The sequence below is a fragment of the Rhododendron vialii genome, chromosome 13a, assembly GCF_030253575.1.
Source record: "Rhododendron vialii isolate Sample 1 chromosome 13a, ASM3025357v1".
Taxonomy (NCBI): domain Eukaryota; kingdom Viridiplantae; phylum Streptophyta; class Magnoliopsida; order Ericales; family Ericaceae; genus Rhododendron; species Rhododendron vialii.
The window spans coordinates 13,375,663-13,392,625 of record NC_080569.1 but is presented as its reverse complement, the minus strand read 5'-3'; the positions used below and the strand labels follow the sequence as shown (position 1 = coordinate 13,392,625).

The 16,963-nt window shown below is 38.0% G+C and overlaps 1 protein-coding gene across 1 annotated transcript; it reads right to left on the bottom strand.

Annotated features, from left to right (window-relative positions):
- Positions 1 to 8,195: 8,195 nt before the first annotated feature.
- On the bottom strand, positions 8,196 to 10,875 carry LOC131312648 (NAC domain-containing protein 90). The gene is made up of 3 exons (XM_058340553.1): positions 10,471 to 10,875; positions 9,417 to 9,712; positions 8,196 to 8,688 (listed from the first exon to the last, which is right to left on the bottom strand). The coding sequence occupies exons 1-3, from the start codon at positions 10,622 to 10,624 to the stop codon at positions 8,398 to 8,400; spliced, it is 741 nt and encodes a 246-aa protein (XP_058196536.1). The 5' UTR covers positions 10,625 to 10,875; the 3' UTR covers positions 8,196 to 8,397.
- Between the last annotated feature and the right edge of the window lie 6,088 nt (positions 10,876 to 16,963).

Below are 16,963 nucleotides of genomic sequence, written 5' to 3'. Positions count from 1 at the left end.
TTGTATTGCATCATGTCGCCATGTTTTATTAATTGAGACTACTGTTTTAACACGTGTCGCAATACAATTAATTTGAAAAAAACAAATATTTATACCGATAATGTAAAAAATTTATTCTCAAAAGAAATACGAAACGTATTTCTTTATTTGAACCATAATCAAACCCGTCGATTATTAATTCTGTTCGGTTTTTCAAAATAACTGATCTAACAACATGTTTAATCACCGAAACCAATGTTAACTAGTACAAACCAAATCAAAGTAAACATAACTACTAGGACCTGATTAATCACCGAAATCAATGTTAGCAGGAGTACCAACCAAACTAAACATAAAACTACTAGGCCCTGATTGGATTCTGTATAATGTATTACTCCCTCCGTTTCATTAATTTACATTGTTCATTTTTAAATTACGTATCATTTTTTAATTATTTATATATATTTCAATCTATAATGTTTTTCATAATTTTAAAAAATTTACATTATTAAACTAATTGAGATTTATCAAACAACATTCGTATTGCATATTTTCATGGATGCTAGAGCTAGAGAATATGAGAGTTGGGTATGTGCCTATTTTGCAGCTCCCTATGTCTCAGTATATGATGAAAGGGGTAACCATTGTTACCTTCGTACCGAATGGTGATGATGATTCTGAGGCTGAATTGGCCATGTTGGACGCGTTTGTGGAGGAGCAAGGTGTTTTTTCAGAAGCCGTGGACCAGATTCGGAAAAACCAGGAGGACGTTATCAAGGCATTCAATTTCTATGACCTAATTAATTGATGCTTGATCTCAATTATGTGTTTACTTGCTGTTGTTATTACTGCTTTAATTTCACTTACCGACTAAGAACTTTGCCGCTATGCTAGTCAGTTGAATATAAGACTAACCATCACAGTAGTTTAGTGATGAAATTATATGAACTTTAGATTATGTACTAGAATTGTTCCAACTGTGCCTACATTATTGGAAGGATTTTTTAATGCAAATATGAAGGAATATGGAGTAGATTTCAGTGTTTCACCACTTTGGTGGATATTTGGCTATGTAAAAACTGCATATTTTAGGAGATCCACACACTTATAAAGGGAATCTGCTCGTTGCATTGATACGACTCTTCCTATTTTAGGGGCGCACTAATAAAATGAGAGCTGTATCATGTTTAGTCACATAGGTGGTGACTTTGAGCGAGTTTCTTTCGGTAGAAATAGCAGGCTCAACTACAAAACATGGATGAAATTGTCCGGGTGGTTCTTGGAGGAGTGTAATTTGGCTTTGGGATAGAGATAACTAACATAGATATAATTAGGCTACCTCACGAAAATGGACACATAAGTTTTCCTCAGTAGTCATTACTCTTAGACCTAACACTAATTTGATGTGAATAATCTTACCTTGTATAATCTTTTCTCGTTTCAGCGTATTTAAGATGAAAACACATCATCGCAGAAGGAAAATGTAAAGAAAATTGTTGGCTTAATAACTTGAAAAAAAAGGAAAGAAAACGAAAAATATTACAAATATTTTGTCATGTTTTTGAGGGGACATTTCATTTGTATCTGCTGCAGATTAACTATCTTTTGCTTCATAAGGGGTTTGATCTTTGGTTGGAGTGTGTTCTACTTCTTTTGATCCCGGCTTCACCTGACTTCGGCAACATCATATGCAATACCTTTTATTTTGTTATCTTGTCAATTTTACCCTAGTTAAAAATTCAAATTTAGAAGTATCCATACACAGCTTGTTTCATGGAAAGCTTCGAAAGATTCACGAGCCACCTCAACTAGGAAATTGGCTGCTCTTTAAGCTTGTTGACTTTCTTCATCATTTGAATACGCTATTTCAGTGATAAAGTGTTTTGAGAGCAGTCACTTCGTGCATATATTGCCGTTGGTTAGGTCTTGTCTCCAGTTCCACAACCCCCTCCCCCCCAGATTGGGGATTATACGGGGACTATTATTGGTGGTGTTGTTGCAACTTGATTATACTTATCTTCTTGGTAGGAACTATATTCTGTCATCCTTATGCCTTAAAGCAGCTGGTTCTTAGAGCCTTCTTTGAGGGCTCCTATCTTGGGTGTTGCAGTCTGTTTATTGTTTGTATTGTTCTTCACAGCCTTTGCTGGATTGTTGATAAAAAGAAAAAAAATCAAGTTATGTTTAAGGAAGGATCTAGCGAGGAATAATTCCTACTTCTGTAACGCAAGAATTGACCAACTCTGATGCGTTTGTCGAGGGTCTTAAGTCTTAACGTGCCTTTGTTCATAATGTACTTTGTTGGGTTGATGATCATTAGCTATGTTACATGGATACCACCTAAATCTATAATTACTCAAAAGGATTATCAAAAGGAAGTTACTAAAAAGTTTCAATATTTTGTGCGCCCAAATGTCCTTGGAATGAAAATTATATGAATCTGACGCTCAGACGCTTATGGCATTTGACATCCGTACCGAGTCTTGTAGATGATTGGTAAGGTGTTCTTTCAAAGACTTTGGACTAATAGAATCATTTCGAGAGAATAGACATTGAAATTACACTGACATAGACATAATATAGAACCATGCCCCAGCAACACCTCGCAGTATTACACTGATCGGGGAGTTGGGCTTCAGTACTTTTACTACTTCGTTAATTCATCTATTCCATCAAAATAGTTGTAAATTTTGCCATCAATAAAGATAACATTGAAAATTTTGTGACACAACTTCAAAAATTTGCTGGTTTTATGGGTCCTTTTGGTTTATTTTGATAATTCAAATCGTTCGCTTCGTAAAGCTCGTTAACAACATCAATCCCATGAAACATTCTGATAACATATGATTCATGTCAAACGGTATCCGCTCAATAAGGTTTTTGAGTGTGGTCGATATTCTCGATGATGTCTAAAACATGAACGGTTTGAATTATCAAAGCCGCTGCAAAAAGAACCCATAAACAGACAAACTGGACTGTTTTCATTTGTTTCCTTTCCAGAATATAGTTTCGTTGAAATCCTTTTTAAACATTTATGAAAAACACATAGCAGGAAGAAAAAAGCAACGGTCACCGAAAATAATTTTCCAAAGTGTAATTAAGTTTCCTATTTCGAAATTAACCTTTTCTGTTACTCTTTCTGATTCAGCATCAAAAACTTCGTTGCCTTCTTGGCGAGTAAGTTTTTTACCAGTCTTTTTCTACTTCAGCTAAATTTTGTGATGTTTAATTAAAAAAAAATCCATGCATTCAAACTAATAGCCAATTAATGCAAAATGCTATCTAAGAGCAACTTTATCAGTGAAGGTAAAAAAAAGAAAAAGTTATTTTGACTAATCAAAAGGGCAAAAGTTCTCTTGCAGCAGGTGAGCTAAACATGAAGCTATTGTGCATTCGGCTACAGTTCTTCGGCATAAGTAGCGAAGAACTGTTCAACAGCCACCCCATTTTTTATTGTTTTCTCTTTCTCTCTCTCACTCACTCTCTCTCTCTCTCTCCCCAAAAAAAAAAAAGTAAATAAGAGTCATAATATTTTAATAAATGATAGGTTAAATAGATAGTGTTGGTGTAGTGTCGAAAGAAATGTGAGTACGTAAAATAAAAAATGTGCATTGTTCACAAGGTTTTTTACCTTTTTATTGATAAACTTGCTCTAAGTTGGGTTTGGAATCTACGAAGGATAATATTTGTTTCCCTATCTTTCTTTTAAGTTTCTAACATTTTCCTTGGCAACCTTTCATCCAAAAGCTAATATTGTGCTAGGGCAAAAACCCCATTTTTTTTTTTGAAGTTTCTCAAATGACAAGGACCTTCCTTTTTTTTTTTAATTGTCAATTTCATTCCAAAGCCCGAAGGCAATATAGATTCTATCAAATGATACAATAAAGAACCAAAACTACCAAAATTTCGACACAAGCACTCCCTACATGCAGGATTGACGAAACGCCTAGATTATGTACCAATCTAGGTCCAGGTAGTAAAGAATCCAAACGTACCCCCAGCTCAAACCCGCAGTAAACATAAAGCACAACTGAAATCTAGAAATGCAACAACAACTAAGAAACAACAAAAAAGAGAAATACAGCTCTCTTGCCAGAAAAAACCAACTGGTTGACTTACCCATGGCGCCTGAAGATCTGCATGCTCCTCTGTCAGATCGAGCTGCTGAAGCCGAACACACCACGACACCAACCAAAATAGAGAAAACCGCAGCCGACCAACAGTACCAGATCTGATCCCGGCAAACCCAAACACAACCACACCTACCACCGTTGCCGTTGCCGTGAAAACCCAAGACACAACCAACACTGCCGCCGCACCACCGTAACCACTACTCCGGCCAAACCACCAAAAACCTAACTAAGATTATTAACCCACCATCCAACACCCATCGGATCTCGAGCACTAAACTGGTACAGACCGGACTGCGGAGATCAGCCAGTAGAGCCCGAGCCAAAATGGCCGAAAAAACCAGAAAAAGAAGAACAAAACCCCAAACCCACAACCGCACACCTTATTTACTCATCAACGCCCAAGCCAAGCAGATCAGGAACCGTCAACTGAGACCACGTACCTGAAACATCACCTGATGCCGGACAAAACAGATGGAATGCGCCCTTGACGGATCAAAACAACTCGACGCCCCCACTGGGAGCTCAGGAAAGCTGTGAGACAGTAACGAGGCGAGGAGTGGGGAGGGTACGAACAAGGGGGAGGAGGGAGGGTGGGAGGGAGAGAGGCGGAGGCCACCTCCCCCGAGCGGCGTATAGGTTTTTAAGGACCTTCCTTTAATCAGGCAAAGTTGTTAGTAATATAGGAGCATCACCTATTCTTTCAGTGCGAATTTTCTATGCTGATTTGGTGCCAAACAGAAAGTCTACACACACATACAATCTGTGCACAGATTGTGCACAGATTTTGTTGTGGGGCCCATCACGGGTCCCACACAAATCATCCGAGCCGTTCATTAAATGTAAAATATTTTTTCAAAGGTTTCCGTAAAAAATAATTTCAATCCGATACCTATAGATGCTCGATCCAATCGTATAACTTTTCATTATCCGAAAATCTGAATGAAAAGTTAGATGGTTGGATGAAACACCTATAGGTATTGGATTAAGCTTATTTTTTACAGGGACCCGTTGAAAAAATGTTTTACATTTAATGAACGGCTTGGATGATTTGTATGGGACCCGTGGTAGGCCCCACAACGAAATCTGTGCACAATCTGTGCATAGATTGTTGTGTGTGTAGCATAGTTCGGTGCCAAATGCTGTCTAGGAATGACATCTCTCGGTCTATTTTGGCCCCGTTCCAGAACTCCCAATAAGTACTTATTTTTTAAGAAGGCAATTTCAAGCTCAAAAATTACGTATTTACGTAAATAATTTTTTTATAAATATGGATCTTATTTGATAGATCTTATCGAGATCTTTTATACGGTGTAAAATTTTTTTTTTTTATTTACATTATTTTTTAATTTAAAAATATAAAATAAGCTGCTTATGTTTTTTAAGAAATTTTTTGAAACGAAGGGCTTTGCCTCTTGCACAGGAGTACGTTGGAGTGGGAAGTCCAAAATAGAAAGGGCAAAGGCTTTCGTTATAAGCTCTATACGTGTCCTTGGCAGCTTGCATCTATTTTCTCTGCGGAGGAACACAACCCGAGCAAAGTCCAGAGATGTACGGCCGGGGTTTATTTAGTCAGAATCGAAGGCTTTTGAGTGGGCAGTCCAAAAACTTTTTTGTACTAGCATCTTGCTGTTTTGGTGATATAATATTTTAATGAGAATATTTTTGGCTTACCCAAAAACAAGGGACGCGGAGCGCTGCCGTCCCCTTTGGGGCAGCAGTTTGCAGCTGTGCCCAAATTCTTGATCAACTTCGGTTTCATTTCGATAATCGAAAGTGTTCACTTTGTAGAGTTTGTCGAGTAGAATAATTATGCAAAAAATCAGCCTAATTGGATATCATTAAGTGTCTGATTGGAACCTGTTTATCTTGAAAAGAATGGATCCGAAACACTGGATCAAATCCACTGTAACCCATGAACCGAGAGTTATATGGGTTCCAATCAAATACTTAATAATATCTAATTAAGCTGATTTTTGCATAACTATTCTACTTGAAGAGCTCTACAAAGTGAACGCTTCCGATCATTAGAGCGAGACCGGAGTGGCCCAGAATTTGGGCACAGCCGCAAGCTGCTGCCCCAAGGGGACAGCAGCGCCCCGCTTCCAAAAAAGAGTTATATTTTGACCTTTTCGCTTTCAAATAAATGAAAACTCTTCTAAATCTTCAGCCCATCTATCATAACAAAAACCTGATCACCACACCCAAACCCTCACAGTGTTCTCCTTGTTGAGAAATTTTTCAGTACCGGGCAGATACCATGTGGCCGTGCCCATGTGATGCCCAAGCAGTCTATTCCGACCGTTCGAAAGTGTGTTGGACAATTCAGATTGAAATCCCCTCTCTCCTCTCATCCCACCACTCTCTCTCTCCTTCTTCTCTCTCCAAATCCGAACCATCCATTTCGGCTTATGGACAGCTCGGATATGCCGAGTGGACACCACCGTGCACACAAAAATTTCTCCTCCTTGTGGACCATATATACTTACCTATTAAATTTCTCCTCAAGGTTCATGTCTCTCTCTTCTTCTTTTTTTTAATATTATCAAGCAGTTATAATAACGCGGAAAACTACATCAATATAGTCAAGTCTGCTGTAACTAAATCAACTTCAGTACAAAATAAATAGCCACATACGAGAAAGAAATAAACAACCACATATGAGCCTATTAATTAATTTTTGCCTCTGATAAAAAATTTGACCATTGGATCCATGTACTATAATAAGTCAACTAAGTTATTCCTAGTTTCAATGTTCACTTATTTGATTGTATAGAATTGGAGTCAAAGTAGTGTATAATCTCTCTTCTTTTTTTCTAACATGAGTCAATTCCATTCATATCAAATGCCTGAAGGCATAACAGATTTCATCACCAAATATTAAAGTATTGAATCAAAACTATCAAAATCTAAACGATAGCACATATAGAAATTAGTAGGCTCAGTGGCACCACTTCCAAAAGCTGACCAACAACTAGGTTGCTGGGCAAAAACCCAGTCCATGATATGACAGTAGAGATTCCTAGCTTGGGAAAATAGCTCAAACCCAAACTAAGTACAAGGTGAAATCGGAAGACCAAGGATCTGCAATCCAAGAACCACTCGCCTGCCCCCTCGTGACAAAAAGGCCAAACGCAGACGACAGTACGCCAACGAGCCTATGCCACGAGCATTGGACACCACTCCAAGGCGAGCCCCCACTGCCACGGCGAGCTTTGGACGTAGGAAAGCAAATGCCGGCAAACCGACAAACCTCGCGACCACGTTGATGGATACCAACCCAAGGACAAACAAGCAACCGAAAAAAAAGAAAAAAAATTATTCGCCCACCACTGTCACCCACCAAATTTAGGAAAACCAGACCAAGACAAACACCAGCTAGGAGATAATAATAAAAAAAAACCCTTATAACCCAAACCTCATTCCCTATTAACCTCGTCGCTGGTCATCACATATCACGTCCGACGAGGACACGGAGGAGAGACGGATCAGACCAAGGTCACCACTGTCGGATCGAGCCGCCGGAGTCCTGACTTCGCCGGAGCTCAACCGAACACTTGACACCACAGAGATGTGAGAGATGAAACATACGGTAAGGGAGAGAGAAGAGGAGGGGGGGAGAGGTGGGGAAGAGAGAGAGAGATTAGAAAAGTCCTATGTGCTTTCCAGGTTAGTTTCTCATCACTGGACTTCTGATATAATTCCATCCATTGACTTCGTAGTGATAATATATAAGTCTTCAAATTTTCAGGATTTGCATTTCATATTAGGAAAACTCTGTTCAAGTTGACTAAGACCCGAGAGAGAACCCTGTGTATAATCCAATCTCTCCTTAGATCGGAAAAGTGCTCTCTACGTGTTTTCCTGGTTAGTCTTTCTTTCCATCAGTATTAAATACTAATTTTTACATTATATAATTTCTCAAATTGACTTCGGAATAATAAAGTCTTCACGTTTTCAGGAGTTGCATTCATATTAGGAAAACTTTGTTCAAGTTGACTAAGTCTCAATTAATTACATCCTCATGTAATCAATCCTGTTTCAAATTGACTAGAACATATAGTACAAATTTTGTACCCCCTGCCCTCATTAAATCAATCTTATATAGTAAATCAACGACACACATTATTTGTTACATCTTAGAAAGATGAAAATAATTAAGAAAAAGGAAAGCTACAGTTTACAGCGATACGACTTGAATCTTATATCATGCCCGTTGGCCAGTAAAAGAGCGTTTTGTCTACTGCGCCAACCCATTGGGCTTTGATACGAAGTACTACAAAATTAATTAAGGCCAATTGAGTTCTTCCCACTCCCACAGAGGTAGTTCTTGCCCATTCATATTACCCAAATCGGTCTGTGGGAGTTCAAAATGGTCTTCCCCTGAGTAGGAACTTTCTGGTGACGAGCTTGTTTTCTCCCCTGCTTCAGCGGCTTGGGATGGTGCCATAGCCTCATGTCCGTGAACTATCTGCTGTGTTTCAGATCTCCTCGTCTCTGCCCCGAGTGGGCGTCGGTCGAATGCTCGAGAGCTTCCTTGTACAACGTAAACTCGGCACACGCTCAATTCATGCCTCAGCTGCAATATTCGTACAAATGTAATTCACTTTTATCAGACTACTTCAACTTCTGTTAAGTTCTGTCCTATCCTAGGGTTAGAAAAAAAATCAAATTATCGATCAAATAATTAAATAATTTATCATATTATCTACTTTTATCCGTCTACTCATACCAACTACTATCCAAACCAAGTATTAAGTAATCCACCATTCTTTCTTATCCACCAAAAACCTTATTCATCTGACAAACGGGTTGTTACAGCGCAGACACAAAATCAAAAAATTTAAAAATTATGATTTTTCACTTTCAAAGAAACAAAAAGTAATATATCTCTCAAAATATTTGTCCGATCCACTAAACGTTGACTTAAAAATAATACATTTTTATCAAAATAAAAATCATACTTTTCTCTTGCTTTAAAACAACTCGTTGATAGGTAGCTAGTAAATTAATGATTTTTTAAAATAAAAAATTCTTGAAAATTTCGTATAGCATTATTATAAAGTTATTTTGCAAGATAAATTGAGATGTAGGGAGTAGTTAATTTGTAATTGGGACGATGTGGCAGAACTAAAAAAGTGGGATAGCAAATAGCGCCAATTGATTTAGAGAGAGAGAGAGAGAGAGAGAGAGAGAGAGAGCGCAATTCTATACACCTTTGGGACAAAAGTGGGATAGCAAATAGCGCCAATTGATTTAGAGAGAGAGAGAGAGAGAGAGAGAGAGAGAGAACGCAATTCTATACACCTTTGGGACAGCACAACCGAATGGGGAGGAAGTTTCTTGATGTATCGCTTTATACTCATTCATCTTCCATTTGGTTTTTCTTCCACTAGGAGCTCTTCCTTTGTAGAACACCATTGTCTTCTTCATCCCAATCACTCTGTTATCCGAGGAATAAACATAATTCGGAGATCCGGTAGCCTTCCAGTAACCAGAAGCCGTAGTTCGGCTCGGCCTGCCTCCGCGGGCTTCCCTCTCTTGTCTTGGTACGAAGAAAAACCATTGCTCCATGTCTCTATGGCACAGTTCTCCCGAAAGCTCTGCAACAAATCACGCATAGAATTTCGTTTCCACTATTAGTTTATGATGAAAAGAAATGATCAAGCATTCGGTAATAATGAAAAGAAATCAAGCATTTGTGGTATTGTTTGTTGTGTTCACCTTTCTCTTCTCATTTTTCGGATTCCATTTTAAATGGAATCTGGCCAATAGCAAACAGAGTTCGAATTTTGGACGAACAATTTTTTCCGAAGTAATTTTTTTCTTCAAAAGTAAATTTAGGGTTCTAAAATTTGTCAAGTAGAGCGCGAGCTAGTCTAGATGCCCGGTTTTTTAAAAAAAAAATTAACATAAATAAGGTGTATAATAAGGAAAAATAACGGCTCAGAACGTGTTTTGATAATTAATACCCACCAAGAATAAACTAAGAATATTTATTAATGCCCTTAGAGGATATTAATTATCAAACACGTTATTGACCGTCGTTTTCCTGTGTAATAATGATTTCTCCTTATGAAGTTTTGATGGCCTGGATTCATGCCGGCACACCAAGATGAATTGTGTGTTGTCAAGTTGCATTCTTAACGCTCCTGTATAATTTTTTCTAGTACTAATACTAAACTTTTTTGATAATCCAGGTGTCCGAACGACCTCACACACATTTTGACTAATTCTCGGGGATCAATCCCACTGTACACCAAAAGCAGAAGCTTCTGCTTCTAGTATGGTACTACTAAACTAAAAATTGAAAGGGTAAACGAGCGAAGAATATACAAGAGGAATTAGGTAAAAAGGGTACTTGGAAGGTGGCATGGCTCTTGCTCGAAAATGTCGAGCACAGGGATCACACGGTTGAAGTCATTTCCCTTTCCTTCAAGCTTCTTGTGGAGATAGAATGAAACCAGTTCTTCTTCAGTTGGGTAGAAACGGTATCCCGGCGGCATTTCTTCCATTGCTCTTCTGGTCTTTTTTTCTGTCCCCTTTTTTTTTAATGCCAAAGTAAAGCTCTTATCTTCTTCTTTTTCTTCTTCTTTTTTTTGTGCTTTTGGGTGAATAAGTAAAGCTCTAATCTGGTATATGTTTTATAGTGCTAATGAAATCTGTCTTTATCTTGTGTCCGTGTGTGTGCGTGTGGGTATTGGAGAGAGAGAGAGAGAGAGAGAAGAGAGAGAGAGAGTTTCCGAGTGAAAGGAGAAAATGGGGGAGTTTGGGAGAGCTTGTAAACTTCCACGCGTTTGTGCCAAGAACAAAGTGAGATTTGTCCAGTAGTAACTTTTTCCCACAAAAAATGCCCTGTTTGTTTTTTGTTTTTGGTTTTTTAAATGGTTTTTGAACAAGTCAGCCTTCCGGTTATTAGGTCACCCTTGACGTCAATCCAGGCTTTCCTTTCTGCATCGATCGACAAGTAATACTCTATTCCATTTACAGTTCGGCTCCGTTTGTTTTGGAAAATGTTTTTTTAAAAAAACAATTTAAATTTTAAATTTTTATTTTTTGGTGTTTAGTTGTTATTTGAAAAATATTTTCAGAAATCGATAAAAATTTGTAGGGAGAGAGGAGGAGCTTAAACGGTGGAGAGATATGAGAATATTGTAATTGAACGTGAGTCAGGACTGATAATCGGTGAAACTGAGTAGTGAGAATTGCAGTAAAAGGCAGTGGGTTCATTTCAGAAAATAACTTACGGAAGATTTAAGGGTAAGTCATTTTCATCCAATTAATGAAAAATGTTTTACATGTAAAATATTTTCCTCATTTTTTACACAATCAAACATTGAAAAATAGGTAAAACATTTAACAGGAAAACATTTTACGCCCAAACAAACGGAGCCTTCGATTCTCCAAATAATAAGGGCTCAACGTTTATTTCATGTTTTTCTAGTTTACGATCATGGGTTTATAAATCCTGATTCAATTTGGCCTATGCTTCGCCAGCTGTTCGGGATTTGACTTGTCTAGTTAGGTCATAGGGATCCAGGGGGGAGTATTACGGTATTTGGTGATGTAAATTCTAGGTTTTAAATATTCGCTATATGCAACCGCCTATGTAACTTTGTACTCTTTTTTCATTCGATTAATACACAGTGAAAACTGGTGTGACTCGTGAATGTACTTAGTTAGTGCTAAAAATTCATGTTGTTTTCCTTTTGCATTCTTCTCTTGATCGTTTTTTGCCATTTTGTGTTGGTTTGCCCAATTGATAACAAAACAATTTGATATGTCCACAATCAAATTCAAGACTCAAGCTGATGTTGATAGTCCAAATTTAGTTGTTGTTATAGGTTCTTCAAATACTAGACGTCGACATTAAAGTATAAAAACGATGGCCTGTAAGAGACATCTGAAGAGTCCAAAAAAATAATAGCGTATAACGTTGTGTACAACATGTCAACGTGACATTGTTTTAGAATCTAGCTTCTCTGCAGTCTATGATTAGAGCAGAGTCTGTGTGATCTCCACCGACCAAAAGTATTTCGAATGGTTAGATGTTTTTGTTGAATATTGTTTCTTCCTGGTAAGAAACTATCCATTTCAGAAAGAAAACTTTTCAAAATTACTAGACATTACTGAGATGGACGACACATATGAAATTGCAGAAGCTTATTGTGTTTGTAGCATAACACTAACGAGAATATAAAAGAATATGGAGGAATGATTTCATGCTTTCATCACATACGACTCCACTGAAAAAAGGAGAGATTTTGGATGATGATCGACCTCGTCCGGTTGACTCATGGGACATTAAATTATGTCGGCTGTTTCACTTTTTAATATCTTCTTTTCAACTCATCAAAAGTTCTGTCCCAACCAGCTAGCTAGTTGACATTATTTTGGGATGACTAATCAAATTTTGCTCCGTGTGTGCATCAAGAGCAAAGTTGACGAGATAATTTCCAATGTACTGGTGTGGTGACTACAAATAGGAGAAACAATTTATTAATCTAATTTTATCACGTAGTATCCTTTTGTGGCAGATATTAAAAATGTCTATATGATCGATAACAACTCGATCATTGTTACCGGCGCGCGTTATTACTTTTTTCTTTATAAAAATAAAATAAAATAAAATGCATGTATAGCCGATCACCTCACTGTTTATTCGATCATCGGGCTGACTCATGTCTAGTTCCGTATAACCATGCTTCCAAGGACGGCAGTAGGAAAACACTTCAAAGGTTTCAAATATCATATTAATAAATTTATCACATATCCTTTTATGTATGTTTCATTAGTTATTTTTAATACCTGATAACATAAGAAGTTAGAAGGGAAATTTCCATTTGTTTAGCAGTACAACTTTATTATCATCTGCCTGATTCTTTTTTACATAAGATAAATTTATTCACAGCTAACTAATCATGACTGTCCAAAAGTGTTCTAGACGGTACAAATTTTAATAAAAATTTTCCTGGAAAAAGTTACTCGGACCGCAGAGATTAGCTAGCGCCGTAAACAACTATTCACGGTGGAACCGTGAAATTCTCTTTTTACATACCTTATCTTGTAGTGTCTGTTTTCGCTTAATTATCCTCCATGATATATATTACATACAAATTAATATTATGTGGGACCCCACAGTAAAATTTGTGTGTGTGGACATTTGTGTGGCGGACCTGGTGGTGGTAGAATGTTTGGCATGGAACAAGTTGCGCAGGATTCCTTGTAGCAATTGGACTGTCTCATCATGTCAAAGAAAAAGTAGCCTATATTATGGATTACTACTTTAATTGTTGGGTAAATTATATTTTGCCCCCTCTAACTACCACTCGTTTACAGTTTGTACCCTCTAACTATTTTTTTTTCACATAACCTCCTCTAACTAACTTTGACTGGTAAAGAGTGGATGGTGTTAATGGGGCACGCGAAATTCCTTTTATGCCCCAGCAATATACCCAGCCAAATAATCTCTCCCCCTGTACGATCTATGGACCCCATTCCCTTGCCACCCATCGATCTCATCACATGGAAATGGCACCAAATTTTTCCCTCCAATTATTTTTCCCCATCCCATGCCCTATATGATGGCCTTTACTCCCACAACTAATCCTAGCCACCACACTTTAATACCTGTTGTCTTGAACCCAGAAACCCTAAATGTCTCTTATGAATTGAATGCTCTAATACACATTCAGAAGCATTAAATACAAGAGATCTACTACAAACAACAGGTATTGAACCCTAATACCTGTAATAAATGTTATTTAAAGAGTATTTAGTTTGATAAAACTCCCTTTAGGCTATAAGAAAGTGGTATTCGATTAGAAAATTGCATGTGGACCATAAGTATCAATGCTTTTGCTGGAAAAAGGGATGTAATGGTGGACCACACTGGTTTTCAGATACAAGAATCATTTTTTTACTTGCATCTGGACCACAAGTACTTGTTTTTTACTCCTTTAACTAAGATTTGTATGAATATACTGACATACATATTCAAATCAGTGGGTAACTTCATGTTTTTTGTTGTATTGCATATTAGGATGGCTATTTTTACTTGGATATGGACAAAAAAATATCATTTTTTACTCATTTACCTAAGATTTGCATGAGTATACTGACATACATGTTAAAAAATCTGTGGATAACTTCATTTTTTTTTGTTGTATTGCATACTAGGAGGGCTGTTTTTACTTGCATTTGGACAAAAGTATCTTCTTCTTTTTACTCCTTTACCTAAGATATGCATGAATATACTGACACAAGTGTTCAATCTTTGTTTAACTTCATTTTTTTTATATTACATACTAGATGGCTGATCCTAAACACACGTTTGAGGTGCACCATGGGGGTCAATTTACTGACATGCCCTTGGGCAAAATGTACTTGGGAGGAAAGGTGGACTTCATTAATGACATAAACCCTGACCTAATGTCTTACTTTGAGATGGTAATCATAATCAAGGAATTAGGTTGTGCTGAAAATGCAATTATGTACCATTGTTTGCCAGATTGTGACTTAGATGGTGGGTTAAGAGAGATAAACACAGATATTGTTGTATGTGACATGTTTGCAATTCATGAGGGAATTGGCACTATAGCAATTTATGTGGTTGATGAGTATGGTAAGGAGGATGATGATGAAGGCAGTGAGAGTGCAGGTGAGGGTAATGCAGGTAGTCCTAGAGGGAGTATAGGTGATAGTGATATTGACTACTTTGCGGATGGGGATGATTTGTTCAAGTCAAATGGGCAAGTTACCACTGAAGTTGAGGTAGTGGATTTGGAAGGTTGTGGAGTTCTGTCAAAAGGGGTAGGAAGTGTGTTTGGTGAGGGAACTCATGGTTTTGGTGTGGGAACTTCTAGAGTTGGTGAGGGATCTTCTGGATTTGGTGAGGGATCTTCTGTCCATAGGTTGTCGACTGTGGAAGAAGTGGGTATAGAGGATATTAATAGTCCACCACACTCTAATGGAAAAAAGGATGACTTCCTAGAATTTTTTGAGGATAGGCATATGGATGACCCGGACTTGCAGGTGGGAACCATGTTTGCCAGTGTTGTAGTGTTTAGGGCTGCCCTAAGGAAGCATACTATCTTGAATGGGACAGACTTTGAGTTCAAGAAGAATGATGGTGATAGGGTGATAGCCATTTGCAAGAATAAATTGTGGATGGAGGATTCATGCTAGTAATTTCCAGGGGACAGCTGCATTCCAGATTAAAAGCTTAAAATGTCATCCATGTCAATATCCAAGGCAATATAGGCTTAGACATGCTAACTATGCTTGGATAACCAGAACATAGATGGATAGGTTGATTGATGACCCAAATTGGAAGGTAAGTGCCATTAGGAAAGCTGCAAAAAGAGACCATATGGTGGAAGTATCTACTAGCCAAGCTTATAGGGCTAAGAAAAGGGCACTAGAAAGAATTGAGGGGAATCATAGACAACAGTATTGGAGTTTATGGGATTACTGTGAGATGGTTAGGAGGTCCAACCATGGATCCACAGCCTTGCTTAAGGTTGAAAGGCCTCTTGGCGCAACATCCCCTGTGTTCCAAAGAATGTTTGTCATGTATGAAGCACAGATGAGAGGATTTTTATCTGATTGTAGACCTTTGATAGGATTGGATGCATGTCATTTGAAAGGACCATTTGGTGGACAACTGATGAGTGCTATTGCAAAGGATGCAAATGAGCAAATGTACCCAGTGCCAGTGGCTGTAGTTGAAGCTGAAACTAAGGATAGCTGGACTTGGTTCCTTGAGAACTTGATTTCTATCATAGGCAGGCCGAATGAGCATGGTTGGACCTTCATTTCAGATAGACAAAAGGTATACATACATTTTTGTTTTGGTTTCTGTAACTGTACAAGAAATGTTTAGTGCAAAATTTTACTGATTAACTGATTTTTGTTTATGTCATTGTAGGGTTTGGTGGAGACTTTCAAGCAATTAATGCCTACTGCTGATCACAGATTTTGTGTTAGGCACATGTACGCAAACTTCAACATCATGTTCAAAGGTAAGGACCTAAAAGACTTGATGTGGTCTGCAGCTATGGCTTACACAGTGGCAGGTTGGGAAGAAAACATGAACAGATAAAAGAAAAAAATGCAGATGCATATGAATGGTTGATGAGGGAGTCACCCAGTGTGTGGTGTAGGTCTATGTTTAGCCCTAGAGCAAAGTCTGATATGCTTGCAAACAATGTGTCTGAATCATTCAACCATTGCATTAGTGAAGCTAAGGACAAACCAATTATTACAATGCTGGAGATGATTAAAAGTAAACTAATGAGTGGGTATGAGGAAAAAAGAAGTTGGATTCTCACATGTAATAGGACCTTGTGTCCAAAGATTCAGAAGATTATAGAGGAGATGAAGGTAGAAGCAAGAAATTGTGAAGTTGCATATGCTGGTAATCACATTTATGAGGTTTGGCATGGGGTTAGAACATTGGTTGTGGACTTGGCCAACCACACTTGTGTATGTAGGAAGTGGGATGTGACTGAAATCCCTTACGCTCATGTTGTAGCTGCTATAATGAGTGTTAAGAGGCAGCCTGAGTCCTATGTGAATGAATGCTACGATAGAGACAGCTACATGAGGGCTTATGCCCCCATAATACACCCAATACCAGATCAAACTGAATGGGTGCACACTGAGTTTGACCCTATAGTGCCTCCCCCACTAAGGAGGCCACCTGGTAGGCCTAAGAAGGCTAGAAGAAAAGGTCTAGATCGAATTGCTTCCTTCCATTGTTGGAGAGAGAGAAAGATAGAGAGCCGTTGGGTGTGGGGTGGGATGCTCAGATTTATAAAGGACCTGGTTTTTTGCCTGTTGGAACAGTGTTG